The 19,064-nt window shown below is 47.1% G+C and overlaps 1 protein-coding gene across 2 annotated transcripts in view; it reads left to right on the forward strand.

The window, feature by feature from the left end:
- LOC103186664 (RNA-binding Raly-like protein) overlaps positions 1 to 19,064 on the forward strand; it is a 215,206-nt gene that overhangs the window by 91,191 nt on the left and 104,951 nt on the right. For both annotated transcript variants that reach the window (XM_042340296.1, XM_042340295.1), the window contains one exon: positions 13,318 to 13,591. In XM_042340296.1, the coding sequence (XP_042196230.1) occupies positions 13,336 to 13,591 (256 nt within the window). In that variant the 5' untranslated portion in view covers positions 13,318 to 13,335. The remainder of the gene's footprint in view (positions 1 to 13,317; positions 13,592 to 19,064) is intronic.

Consider the following 19,064-nt stretch of genomic DNA (forward strand, 5'->3'; position numbering starts at 1 on the left):
TATAAACGCAATTTGTTGTTGGTTGTGATGGTACTCGCGCTGTGTCTCTCGCTCTGTTTCTCGCTCTGTATACTGCTGTCTCTGTTACGCTGTTTCTACAAAAAAAATTGGGTCACTCAACCCACAAGTGTTATATCTCACTGAGTTTTTCTCTCTGTATATCAGTTATCTCTTTCTCTGTTGCACTCGTTTTTTGCTCTCGCTGTTGCTGTTTCTCTCTCTGTCACCTTGTTTCATCGGCAGGATTTGGAAGGGCAGACCAGTCACTGGGGGCAGGGAATCCTCCCACTCAGCTCCTGTTAACCCTGCAGCCAAAGCCCTAATGGTTTGGGTGGTCCTAGCTGGACAAACCGTGGGAAAGCTTGGCCAGACAGTTATATCAATGGCAAGCTTTGTGGTTTTAGCTGGTCAGACTCCAGCAGTTACCCCAACGCACACTCTGAGGTCTCCTAAGCCCTGGCTCTTGCCAACCTGACCTAATACTTTCCGGAATTAGGTAAACAGGGTGTGCCTCTCCAGGGAGAGAGAGAGAGCGCATTCTATTCCAACAATCCTGGGGTTTCCAGGTGGGATGCACAGAATTCTCAGCTTGGTTTGGATACTCTTAAGCACAGTGATGGGGTTCTGCATGTGTCAGACACCCGGCTGACCAAAAAAAAAAGTCTCTCTCGATGCGGTAATGCTCTCCCTTACATTGTGCAGTCTGTACACATTACTGTCCCCTGCCCTCATCACAGTGTTGCTGTCGATGGTCCTCGTGGAGTTGGGTTTGAATCTTGTCCCAAAGTGCTGGCACACTGCAGTGCATATCTCATTCCAGCACATGAGTCTCTGAGCTCACAGGCTGTTCATATAACACAGCAGACAATGAATGAAAGGGCCAATGTATGTCAACGGGCACACTCACTATTCACTGCACAGACTGTGTAATAGACTCTCAGCCGATCTATCTAATCCACATATATGCAGAAACGCTTCCTGATGTTTAAAGGTGAACAAACCAGCAGAGTATCTGTACTGAGCCTAACACAGACCACACCATTTCCTCCCTCTCTACACTGAGACCCATACTGACTACATCCCTCCCTATCTCACTCTCTCCCTCTCTCCCTCGCACCCTCTCCTCTGCTGACCAGCACTCAGAGCATCACTGCTTCCCTCAATCATTCCCACACCTGACAGTTAGGGTCAACCCAACGACAGTTCTGGTCATTGTGACATAAGGGCATTGCCCAGGCTCTAGAGACAGCGCGGAGAAGAGCAACAAGGGTGATCCCCAGCGATAGAGGAATGAGCTATGAGCCATGATTAGCCTGGTGCTGTGTCTCTCGTCTCTGAGTCAGAAGGTCGGGGGTTCAAGTCCCAGGTCAGGACCAGAACTCACACAGTGTAAGCTGATGCTCCCAGGCAGTGCTCGGGATGTGCTCTATTGTTGGAGATGTTGTCCTTTGGATAAACCGAGGTCCCATCTGCCTGTTCAGGTGGACGTTAAAGATTCCATTGCGCTATTCGAAAAGAGAAGGGAGTTTCTCCATTTGTCCTGGTCAACAATTCCCCCCAAAATAAAATAAAATCCTGGCAAGTGCTTTGGGAAGTCCTCCTGTGTGAAAGGCCCTATACCAAATGCAAGTATTATTATTATTGATGTTGTTGTTATAATTGTTATTATTAAGCTGAGCTCTTCAGTCTTCAGATGTATAACATTTTAAACAAGATTCAAAAAGGTAAACCCAGCACAATACTTCAGGATGCAGTGAGATGGAAGAACAACAGTGAGAGCGATGAAGGGAGCGAGAGATGGAGGGAGTGAGGGAGATGGAGGGAGCGAGAGAGATGGAAGGAATGAGGGAGGTGGAGGAAGTGAGAGAGATGGAGGGAATGAGGGAGATGGAGGGAGATAGAGAGAGTGATCGAGATGGAGGGATTGAGAGAGATGGAAAGAGTGAGCGAGATGGAAGGAATGAGGGAAGTGGAGGAAGTGAGAGAGATGGAGGGAGTGAGGGAGACGGAGGGAGGGAGAGAAATGGAAGGAACGAGAAAGATGGAGGGAATGAGGCAGAACTGAGCGAGAGAGAGAGCAGTTTGACAGGAGCTGTGTCAGGGAGTGAGACCAGAGTGTATGAGCCAATGAGAATGTCACTAAGGGCTGAGGTAGGAAATCTATCTCCGTGTAAATAAGATGAAAGAGAGTGTCTGATTGACATTTTCTCTGTGCTGTAGGATTAATGAGCTCCAACACTGACCCCCATGTCCTGCTTCCTGCACAGCTCAGCTCCGAATAAGATCTTCCACTGAAGCTGCTGACCATAATGCCAACAAGCAGAGCTCCTATTAACACAACATCACTGCTGAGGTAGACTTGGGTGAAATGCTTCATATAATCCTGGGCTTTAAATGAAAGTAGGAGCGAGAGAATAATCCTCGCACCCAATGTAGCACCTTATCACATCGTCAAAACGTCTCAAAGCACTCCACGGGCTATGCTGTAAAGCGATGTGACTGCCGATGGAATGTCGGAATTCAGCCAACCCTCTGTGACGGTCTCTGGTCTGATTCCTGAGCTAAGTGGGTCTGCAGTACTCCTGGGCACTGCTAATAACACATCAGTCAGCCATGCTCATCGGCAGGACTTAAATGGGTAGAATCAATTGGGGGAATCAACCAGAAATGACATATTTCTTAATGGATCCAATCCAACACCCAGAAATTGCTTCAGACAGATCACGATAATCCCAATAAAGGGTTTATAATAATAATATATTATATAAAATAACATATATATATACAATATCCTTGCATTTGATATAGCGCTGTATCACATCATTTAAATGACTCAAAGCACTTCACAGAATACAGCATGAAGTGGATTGACTGTATTTTGTGGGCGAAACGCAGCAGCCAATTGCACACAGCAGCTTCCCACAAGCAGTCGTGGATTGAGTGAAGGGATTATTACTGTTCAGGTGGACGCTAAACATCCCACGGCGCTATTCGAAAAGAGAATTTTTCTCTCTCTCTCTCCTGGTGTCCCGGCCAACAACAACAACAAATTACTTTTGTAAAGCGCCTTTCACATCAGGAGGACATCCCAAGGCACTGGACAGTCAGGGAATAATCCCCCAAATAAATCGCTCCATGGCTGTTTGTGGGACATTGCTGTGTGCAATTGGCTGCCACCTTTTGCCCACAAAATACTCAATCGATTTTACGTTATATTTTGTGAAGAGCTTTGAGACGTCTCAACGACGTGGTAAGGCATTGTTTCAAATGGAAAGATTATTAGTATTAGTATTATTATTATCGTTACTCTCTGTGCCTGTCAGTCTGAGCCTCTGATGGTCGCTGTTTGTCTCTGGGACTGTGATTCATTGTTAAGTACCTGATCTGGAAGATGACAGTGTGATTCTCGTTGTCTGTGTATCTCACACACTTTTACAGGAACGAGTGCCATTTCTATAGGAGATCGGAAACCGTGAATGTGACAGATCACGTCGCGGAAAAGTCCCAGGATTTTTACCTTGAAGTTTAGTGACTGTGTATTTACAGACAAAACATTTTTAAAAACTAAACCAACAATGTAAAAGAGCAACGGACTGGCCAAGAGCACGATGGGCTGAATGGCCTCCCTCTGTGCTGTGAACATCAATATACCTCAACACCCCCGTGACTCCAGCCCCCAGGACCCTTCGCTGTCCAGCGCCTTGGGATGGCCTCCCGAAGTGAAAGGCGCTGTGTAAATGCAATTTGTTGTTGTTGTTGTTATTGTCCCAGGTGGCGCTTGGATCCAGAACCTTCTGCTCAGAACATCTCTGACCATCAGTGACTGAGACACTGACAGTCTCAGGCTGTCTCCCCTCATCACATCCCCTACAACGGCTGGTTCAGTGGCCTCTTCCACTGACACGAGGAAAGTCTGGAGGTGCAAGTTGACATTTTGTGCCCAGCCGGGTGTTTGACACTTGCGGAAACCCATCACCGTTGCTTATGAGCATCCAAACCAAGCTGAGATTTCCACACTAGATGGATTGTTGGAATGGAATGCGCTCTCTCTCTCTCTCCCTCCCTCTCTCCCTGGAGGGACACATCCTGCTTACCTAATTCCGGAAATTATTAGGCAAAGGTTGGCAAGAGCCAAGGCTTGGGGACCCCAGAGTGTGCGTTGTGGTAACTGTTGGACTCTAACCAGCTAAAACTATTTAGCTTGCAATTGATATTGCTGTCTGACCAAGCTTTCCCGCTGCTTGTCCAGCTAGGACCACCCTACCCATCACCTTGCTTAAGAGGCTTAAGAGTATCCAAACCAATCTGAGAATTCCTGAGAATGCATCCCAATTCTGCTCCAAGGAGGCCCTGCTTACCTCACTCCCAAAGAGGTGTAATTTGAAAACAAGTGGTTGAGGAGGGGAGGGGGAGACAAAGAGATTGAGGATAGGGAGCTCCAGAGGATCAGGCTTAGCAGCTGAAATCACGGGGCGCCAATGGTGGAGTTGAGTGATCAGGTCAAACAAAGGGTGTGTGTAGAAGTAGTGTAAGCAAGTTGACCCCAGGCTGGTGCGTGATTGCCTGGTGGGGGATTGGGGGGCAGTGGGAACTTGGAACTTGGGACGTCTCAATGACATGATAAGGCTCTACATCAAGTGCAGGGAATATTATTATTTATTATTAACTACTATAAGCTCATAGCTGAAGCAGAGTCAATTATTTTACAACGGAATCAAATCGATGCTTGGAGAAGAGGGGATTTTAAAAGGTGTGTGGCCGGAAGGTAGGGGGAAAGAGAGAGAGCGAGAGAGCGGGTTTGATGAGGGAGCTCGTGGGTGGGGTTGAGGAAGGAAATGGGGTGGGGGCGGGGAACATCAGTGTAGGTGTGTGTGGACTTGTTGCTGTAATATTCTATTGCCCAGCATTGCATCAAGTGCTTTGAGACATCTTCCCGATGTGAAAGGTGCTATATAGTCCTGTAGCTCAGTGGTTAGAGCACTCGCCTCGCAAGCGAGAGGACCCTGGTTCAATTGCTGTGCAGGGCGAAATGTTAGGCAAGTTTCCTTACTCGACACGCCTCTGTTTACCCAGCAGTAAGTAGGAACCCGGTTGTTAGTCAAATGGCGGATGGTTTTTCCGGGGATATAATCCCTTAAAAATAATAATAATAACTTGGTCACTCAATCCACAACTATTTGTGGGACGCTGCTGTGCGCAATTGACTGCCACATTTCGCCCACAAAACATACAGTCGATTCACTTTACAGTATATTCCATGAAGTGCTTTGAGACGTCTCGAAGATAAGTTGATCAGACGCTGTATCAAATGCAAGGATTATTATATAAATGTCTATGGTGTGTTATTGTGTACAGGAGGTTGGAACTGAGCCACAACTTGAGACACACATAGTGAGAGAGCAAAGAATGGTTCCATCTTTTGCCCAGTGGGTAGGTGAGTGGGTGGGTGGATGGGTGGGTTGGGTGGGTTGGGTGGATGGGAGATATTTCATCTCTCATTCTCTGGTTGTCTTCTCGGCTGCTAATGAGCCCTGAGGAGCCTCTCGCACACTGTGCCTGGAGACGCTGTACTTGGACTGACTACGTCACAGGCTCCGCATAGGACCTCCTGGTGATCCCAGTCTCAACCCTCCGGTCTTCGTGGAAAACGCTGCCGCCTCTTCACCGGAGAAGGTCCTCCTCGGCGGAGGCAGCGCTGGCCGAGAGGGGCCGGAGAAAACAAGAGAGACATCTCCCCTCATTCCCTCCTTCACGGGAGATGTTGACCAGAACACCGGAGAGAGAAATTCCCTTCTCTTACACTTTTCGGTGTCCTGGCCAACAATCCCCCGGATAAAAAAAAATCCATGGCTGTTTGTAGGATGTTGCCGTGGCACCTCCGACAATGCAACACCACCCCCCCCCCCCCCCACGCTCGAGCCCCCAGCACTGTATTGGAATGTCAGCTTAAACCATGTGATTCCCAGGGCTGACTGACTGGGAGCCTGGAGATTCGGGAACGACGCATCCCGGCACTATCAGCCCGTATCCGTTGAGCAGCGTTCCCAGGTCCAGCTCGGCTCGAAATCACCAGCTCTCAAGTTATTTTGGTCGATAATGCGGAGGCAGCCGACACAGCGGGAGATTTCCTTTGCGACCGTGTGGATGTTATTATTCCTGTCGGTCTCACCATGTGGGCTCAAAGCTCCAGCAAGCTGGCCAGGAGAAAGAGGGAGAGAGGGAGAGAGAGCGAGAGAGAGAGAGAGCGAGGAGGGGGGCGGGTTTCATGTGGACCCTCTGGACTGATAATGATCAGCGACTGTAAAGTTCTAAAAATACAGAACAATAAAAGCTGCTCCACAGGGGAGAGTGCGGGGGAATTGCCATTGAGAAATACATTACGTTGCAGTTGGGGAGAAAGTAAGGGCTGTAATTCATCTCCTGCAGAGTAACTGGTTTTGGAGAGAGAGAGAGAGGGAGAGCTGTGTCACTGCCTCTCTCTCCTCGGTCGCTCGCTTGCTCTCTCGTCTCCTCTCTGGGTCAGAAGGTTGAGGGTCGACATTCACAGCCCAGCACAACCACAACAACAACTTGCACTTATATAGCGCCCTTCAGGCCGGGAAGTATCTCAGAGTATCTCTTTCCTCCTCAGTGAGTGGGAGATGTGACAGTATGAAACGGATCGCCGTGATGAAGGAGGGAGAAGACAGACAGCAAAGTGGCTTTGAAAGACGTGTTATACGAAAATAGCCAAAATGATCAAACGCCTTTTTATATGTGGCCCTAATCACATCATTGCGGTGTTTCAAATACCTTCACAGGATGTCACTGGAAAACTCACCTTCTACCCCATCTCAGACTTCCAGAGGATCCTGTGAAGCACCTTCTTCTGACGAGAAAGTCACCATGTAAATAATAATAATAATCCTTGCATTCGATATCGGGCCTGATCAGCCGTTGAGATGTCTGAAAGCGCTTCACAGGATATACTGTAAAGTGGAGTGACCGTATATTTTATGGGCGAAACGCAGCAACCAGTTGTGCACAGTAGTGTCTCACGAACCAATGAGCGACCAAATGTTTTTTTCTTGGAGGGATAATTATCCCCGGAAAGCGATCCACCAATCGATTAACAACAGGGTTCCAACTTATTGCCAGATAAACTGAGGTGTGTGTGGAGTAAGGAAACTTGCCCAACGCTTCGCTCCGACTGGAAATGGCACCTGGGACTCTCATTTGCGTGCTAACCAAATGGGACTCCACATGTTATACATATTAATGTATATGAGTCTCTTGAGCAAGATGATGGGTTTCTGCTTGTATCAGACTGAAAATAATAACCGAATAACAGTAGCACAAAAGCTGCTGTTATTTAGGACGATGTCAGTGTCTTATGTTCATGAGTCTCAGAAATAAAAATCCATTATCATAAGTAACAAAAACATTGCTATTCTTAGCAATTGGCGTATGATGTGCCCTTTGTCAATGAGAGCCCAGGTTAGAGGCTCAGTAAATCCACTCAATTCTATTTACTCAGCGATGTATTTGTCTCCAGGCTTCCACACAATGCGCCCACAGCTCTGCAATTTGCGGCAGATTAATTATCGCGGGGAGCGTGTAGTGGCAGGCTGACGTCAGGATGCATTTACTTTGCAATTCCCTCCTTCGATTCCGAAATAGAAAGCCAATCCAATTCCAGAGCTCTCGGACAGGGATGGGGCTTTGCATTGTCGGAGGTGCTTTTCTTCGTATGAGATGTTAAACCAAAAGAGACGGGTGTTTGTCTCTCCCGGTATCCTGGCCAACAAATCCCCCCAAAAAAAAAAAATGGTCACTCGCTCCATGGCTGTTGTTTGGGACACTGTTGGGCGCAAACTGGCTGCCGTGTTTTGCCCCAAAAATACAGTCAATCCACTCTGCACACCGGGAGAGAGAGAAACTCCCTTCTCTTTTTGTACAGTGCTGTGGGATCTTCAACGTCCACCTGAACAGGCAGACCGGAAGTCTCTCGAATGATGATAATACCGTCCCCTCTGCCGGTTCAAGTGGACGTTAAAAGATCCTGTGCTGCTATTCCAAAAAGAGAACGGAGGTGACCTGGCTCAAATATATCTGTTCGTTAGTACGCAGTCACTGCATTTTCCAGTGTATCCTGTGAAGTGCTTTGAGTTGTCCTCCTGCCGTGGAAGGTGCTATACCAAAGGCGAGGATTATCATTATCGATTGAGAGATTGAATGTGTGATTGGGGTGAGGGCCATGGGATGGGGGGGAGGAGGGGGAGTTGCTTTAAGTGTGCCGTTAGCTACTTTGCAGAGTAACTGTGTGTTACTGCCTCAGTGATTGCGTGTGGCGGGGAGGAACTATGATCCAATCGCACTGGGTGAACGGAGCTTCCTCAACGTGAATCCTGGCATTCTCCTTGGCGATTTTCTACATGGGGGAGTGGAGTGCAGGCTGACAAGCGAGGCTGGACAGTGTTTGTGTCACCATAAAGAACCATTGTCAGCTTTCAGGTGCTATCTCCTCAGTACATTCACAGCTGCTTTTCACTGCACCTGAATGAGCACATTTCCTTTCGCTCCTGCTCTCAAACTGAACACTCTGATGTGATGTACAATGTATTAAGTCAATGGGATTGATTGGGATTCTTTATTCCTGTGCAACAATTGCTCCCAAGGTTTCTATAGTGTGTATTAAGGAGAATAATAATCCTTCGTTCGGTATAGTCCCTTGTTACATCATTAAGATGTCTCAAAGCGCTTCACACAATGTAAAGTGAATTGACTGTATATTTTGTATCTCACAAACAGCTGTGGATTGAGTGATCAAATACATATATACTTTTTTGAAGGGATTAATATCTCCAGAAAGCGATCCAACAATTGACTAACAACCGGGTTCCTACTCACTGCTGGTAAACAGAGGCGTGTGAGTAAGAAAACTTGCCCAACGTTTCGCCCTGCCCGGGAATCGAACCCAGGTCCTCTCACTTGTGTGGTGAGGGCTCTAACCACTGAGCCACAGGACTGCATAAAGAAATAAAACAACATTTTAATAGATAAAACAAAGTAACAAGAAATACACAAAAAAATGAATTTTACGCAGCGCTGGATATAGAATATATAGATTATAATAGACATAGGCTAAAGACATGGGCTGTAGATATAGGCTATGGATATAGAATATATTGAATTAAATTGCGGTTGCAGGATTTGGGTTGGTGTTTTAATAAGAGATCAGTTGCGAATATGAATTCTTTCTAAAAGGTCAGGTTTAGCATTAAAATTAAACATCACGTGAGAGTCGCGGTGGTAAGAAAATTATCCTGGGGTGAAAAAGTTACAATAGACTGTGCAAAGAGGTGCCGTATGAAAGAACCAATGTGTTTTATTGAATTTCTCATTAGATGATTAGGCTGGTAATGAAGCTTACACCAGTCGGGCTACAGGCTTGTGCCAATTGAGCTGTTAATCTCGTACTGATAAAACAAATTAACTGTTCCCAAGCACGCCTGAGATCGCAAGGCTCACAGATTGCCTGTGGCCTGGAACTGTGTGAGCACTGCACAGACCCTGCCTACATCCCCTTCCTCCCCATCCACCGGGAATCCACATATTCCCGCCCGGCTGGTCAGTATTTCAGTGCATCGCGTTGTACGGAGGTTAATTGTCTCCCCTGTCTGTAGGGCGCTGTATAGAGTGCAAGTTGTTGTTGGCGCTGTTGATTGATTCTTCAATAACATTGTATAAATAATCCCTGTATTTCACACAACGCCTTTTCACAGCGTTGAGACGTCTCAAAAAGCGCCTCAGAGAACATACTGTAAAGTGGAGTGACTGTGTCCCACGACTGTTAGTGGGGACACCGCTGTGCGCAAATTGGCTGCCGCGTTTCTCCCATAAAATATTCAGTCAATCTCACTGTACAGAATATTCTTTAAAGCGCTTGGAGACATCTCGACGACGCGATAAGGCGCTACATCAAACGCAAGGATTATTATTATTACAATGCCATTTCCTTCCAGTTCAGCAACAGGAAATGGCTGCGATGCGCTTACTGACTGGCGTGAGGAAACACTAGCTTGCCTCACACCTGCGAGGGCAGAGCTAACGCAGCACGTATCGCGTGCTATTCTCTAGATGGCTAACTAATATAATATTGAGTGGGAACAATGTTGAATTGAGTAAGTATTGGCTTCCTGTTTGTCACACTGTGGCTCAGCACTTGATTAGAACAATCAGTTTCTAAAACACTGGAACTGGGCTCAGCAGCATTTCCCTGTGAAAGTTTCGAGGACGTCAACTATTTCAGAGGGGCAGGAAAATAGCCTCCGGGGTTGATAAAGTGATGCGCGCAGTGATGACAGATACCCTTCATAGAACTCTTATAATACAGTCAAATTCGGTGAATTGGTTATTGGATAATCAATAATTTGGTTTATTGAAACGAATTTCGAACTCCCCGAACATTTGTACACCTAATCTACGAAAATAATAATAATAACAATAATCCTTGTATTTGATACAGCACCTGATCAGGTCGTTGAGAAGTCTCAAAGCGCTTCACAGGATGTACTACAAAGTGTAGTGACAGTGCGTTTTGTTGACAAAGATATTGATCGCTTAATTAAATACTGGATTATGATATTTCATTTTATCGTATCATTTTACCCGAGACCAATCGAATGAAACCAATAAATGAACATGTTTGTAAATCACTAACTTCTACAGTAAAGTCTACTCTCGGGATCACTTTTTTTTTACATAACGACAAATTTTCAGAAATTTCTGGAAAATTTAATAATAATAAGTTCTGCGAACTAAACTGACGTTGATACTGTACATTTATTATTATTATTATTATGTACATCATGAAAGTGCAGAGAAATTTAAATGAACTCTTTATCACTTAAATCAACTAAATAGAAAGTAGCATTTCAATTCATAAACTCCCTTCTCTGTTCAAATAACACCATAGGATGTTTAACATCCACGTGAACAGGCAGACAGGACCTTGGTTTAATATCTCATCCGAAGCAACGGATGTTATCAAATAATCCAAAGATTATTGTTATTATAACATTAAGAATAATATTTTGATAAACTGTTTGTGGGACAGTGCTGTGTGCAATTGACTGGGTATCTGATCCATCACTGTGCTTAAGAGTATCCAAAGGAAAGTGGATTGTACACTTTCTCCCTGCTTACCGAATTCCGAAAAGTATTAGGCACAGGTTCGCAAGAATGTGGGGATCCCTGAGTGTGTGTTGGGGCGACTGGTGCAGGTAACCAGCTAACGAACAGCAACAAAAACAACTTGTATTTATATAGCCCCCTTCACGAGGGGCAGAACCTCGGAGGGCCTACAGTGGCGGAGCCTGACCCTGAGCCGGGATAGTGGTGGGGGGGGGGGAGTGGCAGTCGAAAAGGAAGGTCTTTAGGTGTAATCTGAAGACGTGTCAAAGCTTCACAGAGTACGCCGTAAAGTTAATTGACTGTGTGTTTTGTGGGCAAAATGTGGCAGCCAATTGCGCACAGCAGTGTCCCACAAACAGTCGTGGATTGAGTGACCAAATGATTATTATTATTAGTTTTGGGGGCAAGGGATTATTACCCCCAGAAAAGCGATCCACCAATCGACTAACAACCAGGTTCCTACTTCCTGTAGGGTAGCACAAGAGGAGCGTTTAAGGAGTCAGGAAACGTGCCTAAGGTCCTTTGCTCAGTCTTGCCAGACACTTTGATCTAAAGTAACTCGTTTGAGCCCATTGATAGGCCCCTCAAAGACTATACACAACAACAACAACTTGCATTTACACAGCGCCCCTCTCGCAGGGTAGCGTCCCAGAGCGCTTGACAATGGCGTAGCCTGACTCCGAGCCAGTGGGAGATTGGGGCGGGGGGTGGGTGTTGACCGTGCGCACGGTCGAATAGGAAGGTCCGCAGGTGCAACCTGAAGATGGGGAAGGAAGGAGCAAGGAGGAGGGGTAGAGGAAGAATGTTCCAGAGTTTCGGGGCGTAGTGGGTGAAAGCGCGGCCACCGATGGTGAAATGGAGAACACGAGGGACGTGCAGGAGGCCAGAGCCAGTTGAGCGGAGGCAGCAACACTTGTGTCTGACCTTCGTTGGGTTAATGACGAGATTCGCTCCCCTCCCAGTCAGTCTGCCACAGCCTCACCCACTCGCTGCTTATAGGAGAAAATTAACAGTAACAATAGAGGATGGATTAGCGAAGGACCAGCACAGGGACTGATGGCAAACATTGCAGTTAGCTTCCTGTACAGCAATGAGCTGCTCAGGTCCTGTGTTTCCACAGAGGCAGAGAGAGACAGAGAGAGACTGAACAGAACGCAGGCTTCAAAGAAATAATACAATGATAATTCTCATATCCAGTGTCTCTCCTGGAACACTCAAACATCTCCAAGTGCTTCCCGGTAATTGCTGTGGGGCCCAGTATAAATTACCTTGTTACCAAACACATCCCAGCACTGATACACACTGTAATAACGCTTGTTTTTTCTCTGTACCCTGATGTGCTGGTGTGGACGGTGTGTGAGGATGTTTCGTGACAGTGGGGGGGGGTTGGGGTGCGATGTCGGAGGTGCCGTCCATTATTTTGTTGAGGGAGGAGAGCTCAAAGCTCCCACTGGTATATAAAGGGGAGAGAGTTGGGATGATCCCTAATGTTCACTTGCAGACAGTTCCCGTTGTTAGGAAAACACACAAAGAAACGGGTGGAATGTTTTCGAATGGAACTTTTTAACATTTATACATTTTTTGTTAATTAATCTTCATTGTTCACACACTGATAACCTCTTCCTGAGAGTGGTCCCAAGGGCTCTGCCATGTCCCTCCAACTACTATTCAGATAGTAATAATATTAATAATAATAATAATCCTTGCATTTGATACAACGCCTTATCTCATCTTCGAGACGTCTTAAAGCGCTTCACAGGATACACTGTAAAGTGGGGTGACTGTGTAAAGTGGGGCCAATTGCACCCAGCAAACAGCCACGGAGTGAGTGACCAATTTTATTTGGGGGGGGAATTATTGGCCAGGACACCAGGAGAGAGAAACTCCCTTGTCTTTTCGAACAGCGCCACGGAATCTTTAACATCCACCTGAACAGGCAGACGGGACCTTGGTTTAACGTCTCCTCAGAACGATGGGACCTCCGACAATGCAGCGCTCCCCACCCCCACCCCCCCACCACCACTCCACGGGAGTGCCAGCTTAGGCGATGTGGGTTCCAAGTCCCTGCGTGGGGTGGGGCTTGGCGGAAACGCGCCCATCATTCTATGCTCAAAAGGTAAAGATTCGTTTATACTTTTGCAGGTCACTTCATAGAGGAAAATGACCAGTAAGGCAATGACCAGTAATGTGACCAATAAAAATGATCCCAGGTCCATCAACTCCAGAGTCTTCATTGGTAACCTAAACACAGCCATTGTGAAGAAGTCAGATGTGGAGGCCATCTTTGGCAAATACGGCAAGATAGTGGGGTGCTCTGTACACAAAGGATACGCATTTGTGCAGTACGTATTGGAACGCAATGCCAGAGCGGCAGTGACGGGGGAACACAACAGAATAGTGGCTGGGCAGCCCTTGGGTGAGTAACAACACAAAGCTTTGCAAAGGGGGTGGGCGGGGGTGGGGCTGGGCGGGTGGGTTGGGGGATCGAGTTGGGGGATGGTGGGGGCGGTGACTGGGAGAATGAAGGAGAGAAATCATCGTCACGGGCCGGTTTTGTTTACCGGGTGCGGGAGTGAGATATCAAGGGAGTGAGATATAATTAACATTGACTTGAGCTATTGGCTGTTGTGTTTGGCCGTTGGTGTTGGAGGTGTCTCTGAGACATCTCACTAGTGGTGGGTGGGGGGGTATTAGGCCACTCGAGGGGCCAAGGTGGATGTGGCACCTACTTTCACAACAATTCACCTTCCGCCTCCAATTTGGTCATTCTGTGGGACCTTCTGCTGTCCAATAGTGCCCTCCAATCACAATCAGGGCAATTAGAAAAACTGGGCATGGTCTCACCAGGAAGGAGAAGATTGAGAGGCGATATGATAGCATTTTTTTACAGGGACTGGATAACGTCGCCCATGTTAAGCTGTTTTATCTTGTACTGAACAGTAGAACCAGAGGTCATGGCCTGTGATTGAAGGGGGTAAGTTCAGAACAAATCTGCGGAAACACTATTTCAGTGAGCGAGTAGTAAACTTATGGAACAGCCACCCAGGGAGTTGGTGGAAGTTGAAAGTGTTGATTCTTTCAAAAGCAAATTAGATTTATTTATTTAGGGAAATAATATTATGGGATACAGTATATAGTTTGGGACATTACAATAATGATAATAATAATACTAATACTGAGAATAAATCCTTGCATTTGATACAGCACCTTATCCCATCTTAGAGACATCTCAAAGCGCTTCACAGAATATACTTTGAAGTGTAGTGACTGTGTATTTTTGTGGGCGAAATGTCAAGCCACTGCTTGAAGGCAAACTGGAGAACCTTGGCCTTCTTTCACCAGCAAATTCTTATGTCCTTATGAACTAAATACCTTGTGAGGTGACTGATGATGAGTTGACATTAATGAGTGGTTGAGATGTTTTTTGTGTCAAAGCGCATAATGTAACATCTTTCTAACCCACTCTGCTCCACATAGACCTAAGCACTGAGAAACCTGACAAGACAATAATAATAGTAATAATCCTTGCATTTGATATAGCCTTATCACGTCTTCGAGACGTCTCAAAGCGCTTCACAGAATATACTGTAAAGTGAATTGACTATATATTTTGTGCGAGAAACGCGGCGGCCAATTGCACACAGCAGTGTCCCACAAACAGAGTGGATTGAGTGACCAAATTATTATTTATTTATTTTTTAAGGGATTATTACCTCTGGAAAGCTACCTGTCAATTAGGGTTCCTATTTACTACTATGTAGGTAAACAAGGTGTGTACAGTAAGAAAACTTGCTTAAAGTTTCGCCCTGCCCGGCAATCAAAGCCACTTCCTCTTGCTTGCGAGGTGAGCTCACTAACCACTACACTGCAGTGGAAAAAGTTGATTAATTACCCATTCGTTTCACAGTTAAAAAGTTAAGGATCCAAGGTATGGGGTGGGGGAGGTGGGGGGGAGAGAGAGAAGATTAGTACCGTTAAATTAACTAAAAATTCCTCCAGCCCTGAACATCCTGTCCCAGTGGATTAGGCCATTGTTGTATTGTGTTGGTTGTGATTATTCACATACATTTTGCAGGTGTAGATTATGTTGACTGGTCGGGTCAGTCTGCAGTGCAGGTGTTTGCTCATTGTATTATATCAAGCGCTCCGGGACCCTAAACGCAAGTTGTTGTTGTCGTTCTCTTTCCGTGCTTCAAAGTGTGGAACTTACCAAACTTGGGCACGAGGTGCGATTAGCAGGACTTGCCATCTCTGGGCTTCATTGAGCTGCAAGCCACACAAGGCTGCTACCAGTTGTGTTAAATGGCTATTGAATCTCTAATGGATCTCAGCAGTGCTTCTCACAGTGTGACTTGCGGAGATACTGCTTCAGTGAGCGAGTAGTAAACAGGCTCCCCAGGGAAACAGACGGTGGAAGCAGAGAATGCTTTTTTTTCAAGAACAAATTAGATAGATTTCTGCTAGAAAATAATATCTGGGGCTAATAGAGCGTATAGTTTGGGGACACGACATGTTAAGCCAGGATGGTAGAAGGCGAACTAGATAGACCTTGGTCTTCTTTCACCAGCAAATTCTTGTTTTGTTGTGTCTCTGGTAACCTCTAGCTCTAAAGAAAGATCCTGTTGACCTCTGCCAGTAGTTCCAGCTGGTCTCCTTTGCTGTCTGCCAGGGAAGGCGGGAGGGGACAATGGATAGACAGCCACATCACAGGATGGCATTGCTGCCCCGGGGCTCAGCTAAGCTCTGTGAGCCGATCACCCCTATCCTCGCCCAGCTTCACTGGCTCCCCATCCTCCGCAGGATCGAGTTTAAAATCTGTGTCCTCACTTTTAAAGCCCTCCACAGTCTACCTCTGTGACCTTCTAAAACTCTGCCAACCTGCCTCTCCCTCCGCTCGGCAGGCAACAGCCTGCTCCACCATCGGAGGATGGGCCTTCAGCCTCTCCGCCCCCAACTTCATCCCCGAGCCCCTCTGCCTCGCCCCCTTCCCTCGCCTCCTTCGCTCGCCTCCTTCAAGGCGCGCCTCCAGACTTTCCTCTTCATGTGTCTTCATCTTGCTGACAAATACTAACTTGGTACAGTTATTCAGACCTTAATGTGTCAGTGCCATCTACAGACTAGTTTGAGATTACTCACTGCAGTGAATAGTCAAACAGTTATTCTCATCGTCAGTGAAACTTCTCCTGAAATCTATCGGAATTTTGCTTCGGCTCAGATTTGTGAGCAAATATTATCTCATAACCTGCCATTTCCTGAGTAATGAGATTCTGTGATATTCAGTTTTTATATATCGCAGTCTATCTGGAAAATTGGGTTAAAAGTCCATCTGGAAAATAGGGGTGAAATTTGCAAAGTTTCATAGCTCGACATTGTGATATAGTCTTCAGTGCAGCTCCGCACTGCATAGCATAGACTGCATAGACGTCTCAAAGCGCTTCACAGAATATACCATAAATTATAGTGACTGTGTATTTTGTGGGCGAAACCCAGCAGCCAGTTGCACACAGCAGTGTCCCGCACACAGCAATGTCCCGCAAACAGTTGTGGATTGAGTGATCAAATTTTTTTTTGGAGGGATTATTTCCCCCGGAAAGTGATCTGCCAAACGACTAACAACTGGGTTCCTACCTCTTGCTAGATAAACAAACGTAAGGAAACTTGCCTGAGGTTTTTGCCCTGCCTGGGAATTGAACCCTGGTCCTCTCGCTTGTGGAGCAAGTGCTCTACTGACAACCCTGAAGGACGGTCTTTTCACCAGTGGGACTTGACTCCAGCTCAGAGCACTCGTGAGAATTGAGCTGGGTTTAGGCAGGACTTAGTTCTCAGCGAATTGCAGATCCATTGCACAAACCTGTGCCAAATTCAGCAGCAAATTCCCACTTTCAACAGGGATTCTTCCCGCCTGTTAACCTGTTAACTCTGTGGCCTAATGGGTAGGATGGTCCTAGCTGGACAAGTAGCAGGACAGCTTGCCAGGCAGTGCTCTCAATAGCAAGCTCTGAGGGTTTAGCTGGTTAGCAGACTCCATGTCAATTGCCCCAACACACACGCTGGGATTTCCATGTGTAGGTGGGATGCATGGAATTCTCACTTTGGTTTGGATCCTCTCAACCGCAGTGATGGGCTTCCGCATGTGTTGACACTGCCAAAAAACACTGAACTGAGTCTGTGAGGGAGCGGTGCCCAAATGCAGAGTTAGCCAATGATGGTACAATGGTAAAAACAATGGGAAACACAACTGGAATACAACAACAACAACAAGATTGCATTTATAGAGCGCTTTTCACGTCGGGAGGACGTCCCAAGACTCTGTACAGTTGGGTCAGGACCCGAGCATTGGGGTGAAATGGTCAGGGTGAGGGGAGGGAAGGGAGGGAGTGAGGAGGGGGTAGAGAGTCGAGAGGGGAGCTGAAGGCACGATCAAAGAGAAGGGTCTTGAGACCGGCCTTGAAGGAGGAAAGGGAGGAAGCGGCGAAGGCACTGGGGGATAGAGTTCCAGAGCCTCGGGGCTGAGAGGCTGAAGGCCCGGCCACCGATGGTAGGGCGGTTGGGGCGGGGGATGTGGAGCAGACCGGAGCCAGAGGAACGGAGGGTACGGGCAGGTAAGTAGGAGGATAGTAGGTTGGAGAGGTACGAGGGAGCGAGGCCGTGAATGGCCTTGTAGGTGAGGATGAGGATCTTGAATTTGATCCTCTGGGGGATGGGGAGCCAGTGGAGGCGAGCGAGGGTGGGAGTGATGTGGGCGCGGTGTCTGGTGCGGGACAGTACACGAGCTGAAGAGTTCTGAATGACCTGCAGTGTGGAGGGAGGGCCGGGAAGGCCGACAAGGAGAGAGTTCCCATAGTCCAGCCTTGAGGTGATAAAGGTGTGGACCAGAGTTTCAGCCGCGTGAGGGGTGAGGTAGTGCCGTAGTCTGGCGATGTTCCGGAGGTGGTGGAAGGCGGTGCCAGTTGTGGCGCTGATATTAGGAAGAAAGGACAGCTCAGGGTCGAACAGAACCCCGAGGTTCCTGATGGCTTTGAGAGGTGGAGAGTGCGGCCTTGGAGCTGATGCTGTCAGCGCCTGAGGTGCGGAGGCGCTGACGTGAGCCAATCAGAAGGGCCTCAGTTTTATGCACATTGAGCTGAAGAAAGTTGTCTCTCGTCCAGAACTCAATGTCGGACAGACAGCTGTCAGGACATCGGGGGTCGTGGTTGTGGAGTTGAGGGTACAATGGGAATAAAACGGGAATGCCAATATCAGTACCAGGGATCAACAGGATCAGATCCCTTGTGTGATGGTTTCAGGGGAGGTTGAGCCATGTGTGTGGGAATGAGCTTCTCCTGGTTTCCTGGCCAACAATCCTCCCGATAAAACCAATCGCTGGCCTCATGGCTGTTTCTTTCAGAGAGATAATAATAATAATAATCCTTGCATTTGATATAGTGCTTTTCACGTCGGGAGGACGTCCCAAAGCGCTTCACAGAACACACTGTAAAGTGAATTGACTGTATATTTGTGGGTGAACGCGGCAGCCAATTGCGCACAGCAATGTCCCACAAACAGTCGTAGATTGAAAGTGACCAATTTATTATTGTTTTGTTTTGGAGGGATTATTATTAGGCTCTGTGTGGAGTAAGGAAACTTGCCCAAGGTTTCGCCCTCTGCCTGGAATTGAGCTCAGGTCTCTCACTTGCAAAGCGAGTGCTCTAACCACTGAGCTACAGGACTCCACTAGATAGAGATAGAGAACAACAACAACAACAAGTTGCATTTATGTAGCACCCTTCACACAGGGCAGCATCTCAGAGCACTTAACAATCGCGGAGCCTAACACCGAGCCGGGGAGAGCGAGAGGTGACAGTAGGCATGGTCAAAGAGAAAGGTCTTTGACCTTGCCCCTTTCTTCC

This window comes from Callorhinchus milii, unplaced genomic scaffold, assembly GCF_018977255.1.
Source record: "Callorhinchus milii isolate IMCB2004 unplaced genomic scaffold, IMCB_Cmil_1.0 Scaffold14, whole genome shotgun sequence".
Lineage (NCBI taxonomy): Eukaryota > Metazoa > Chordata > Chondrichthyes > Chimaeriformes > Callorhinchidae > Callorhinchus > Callorhinchus milii.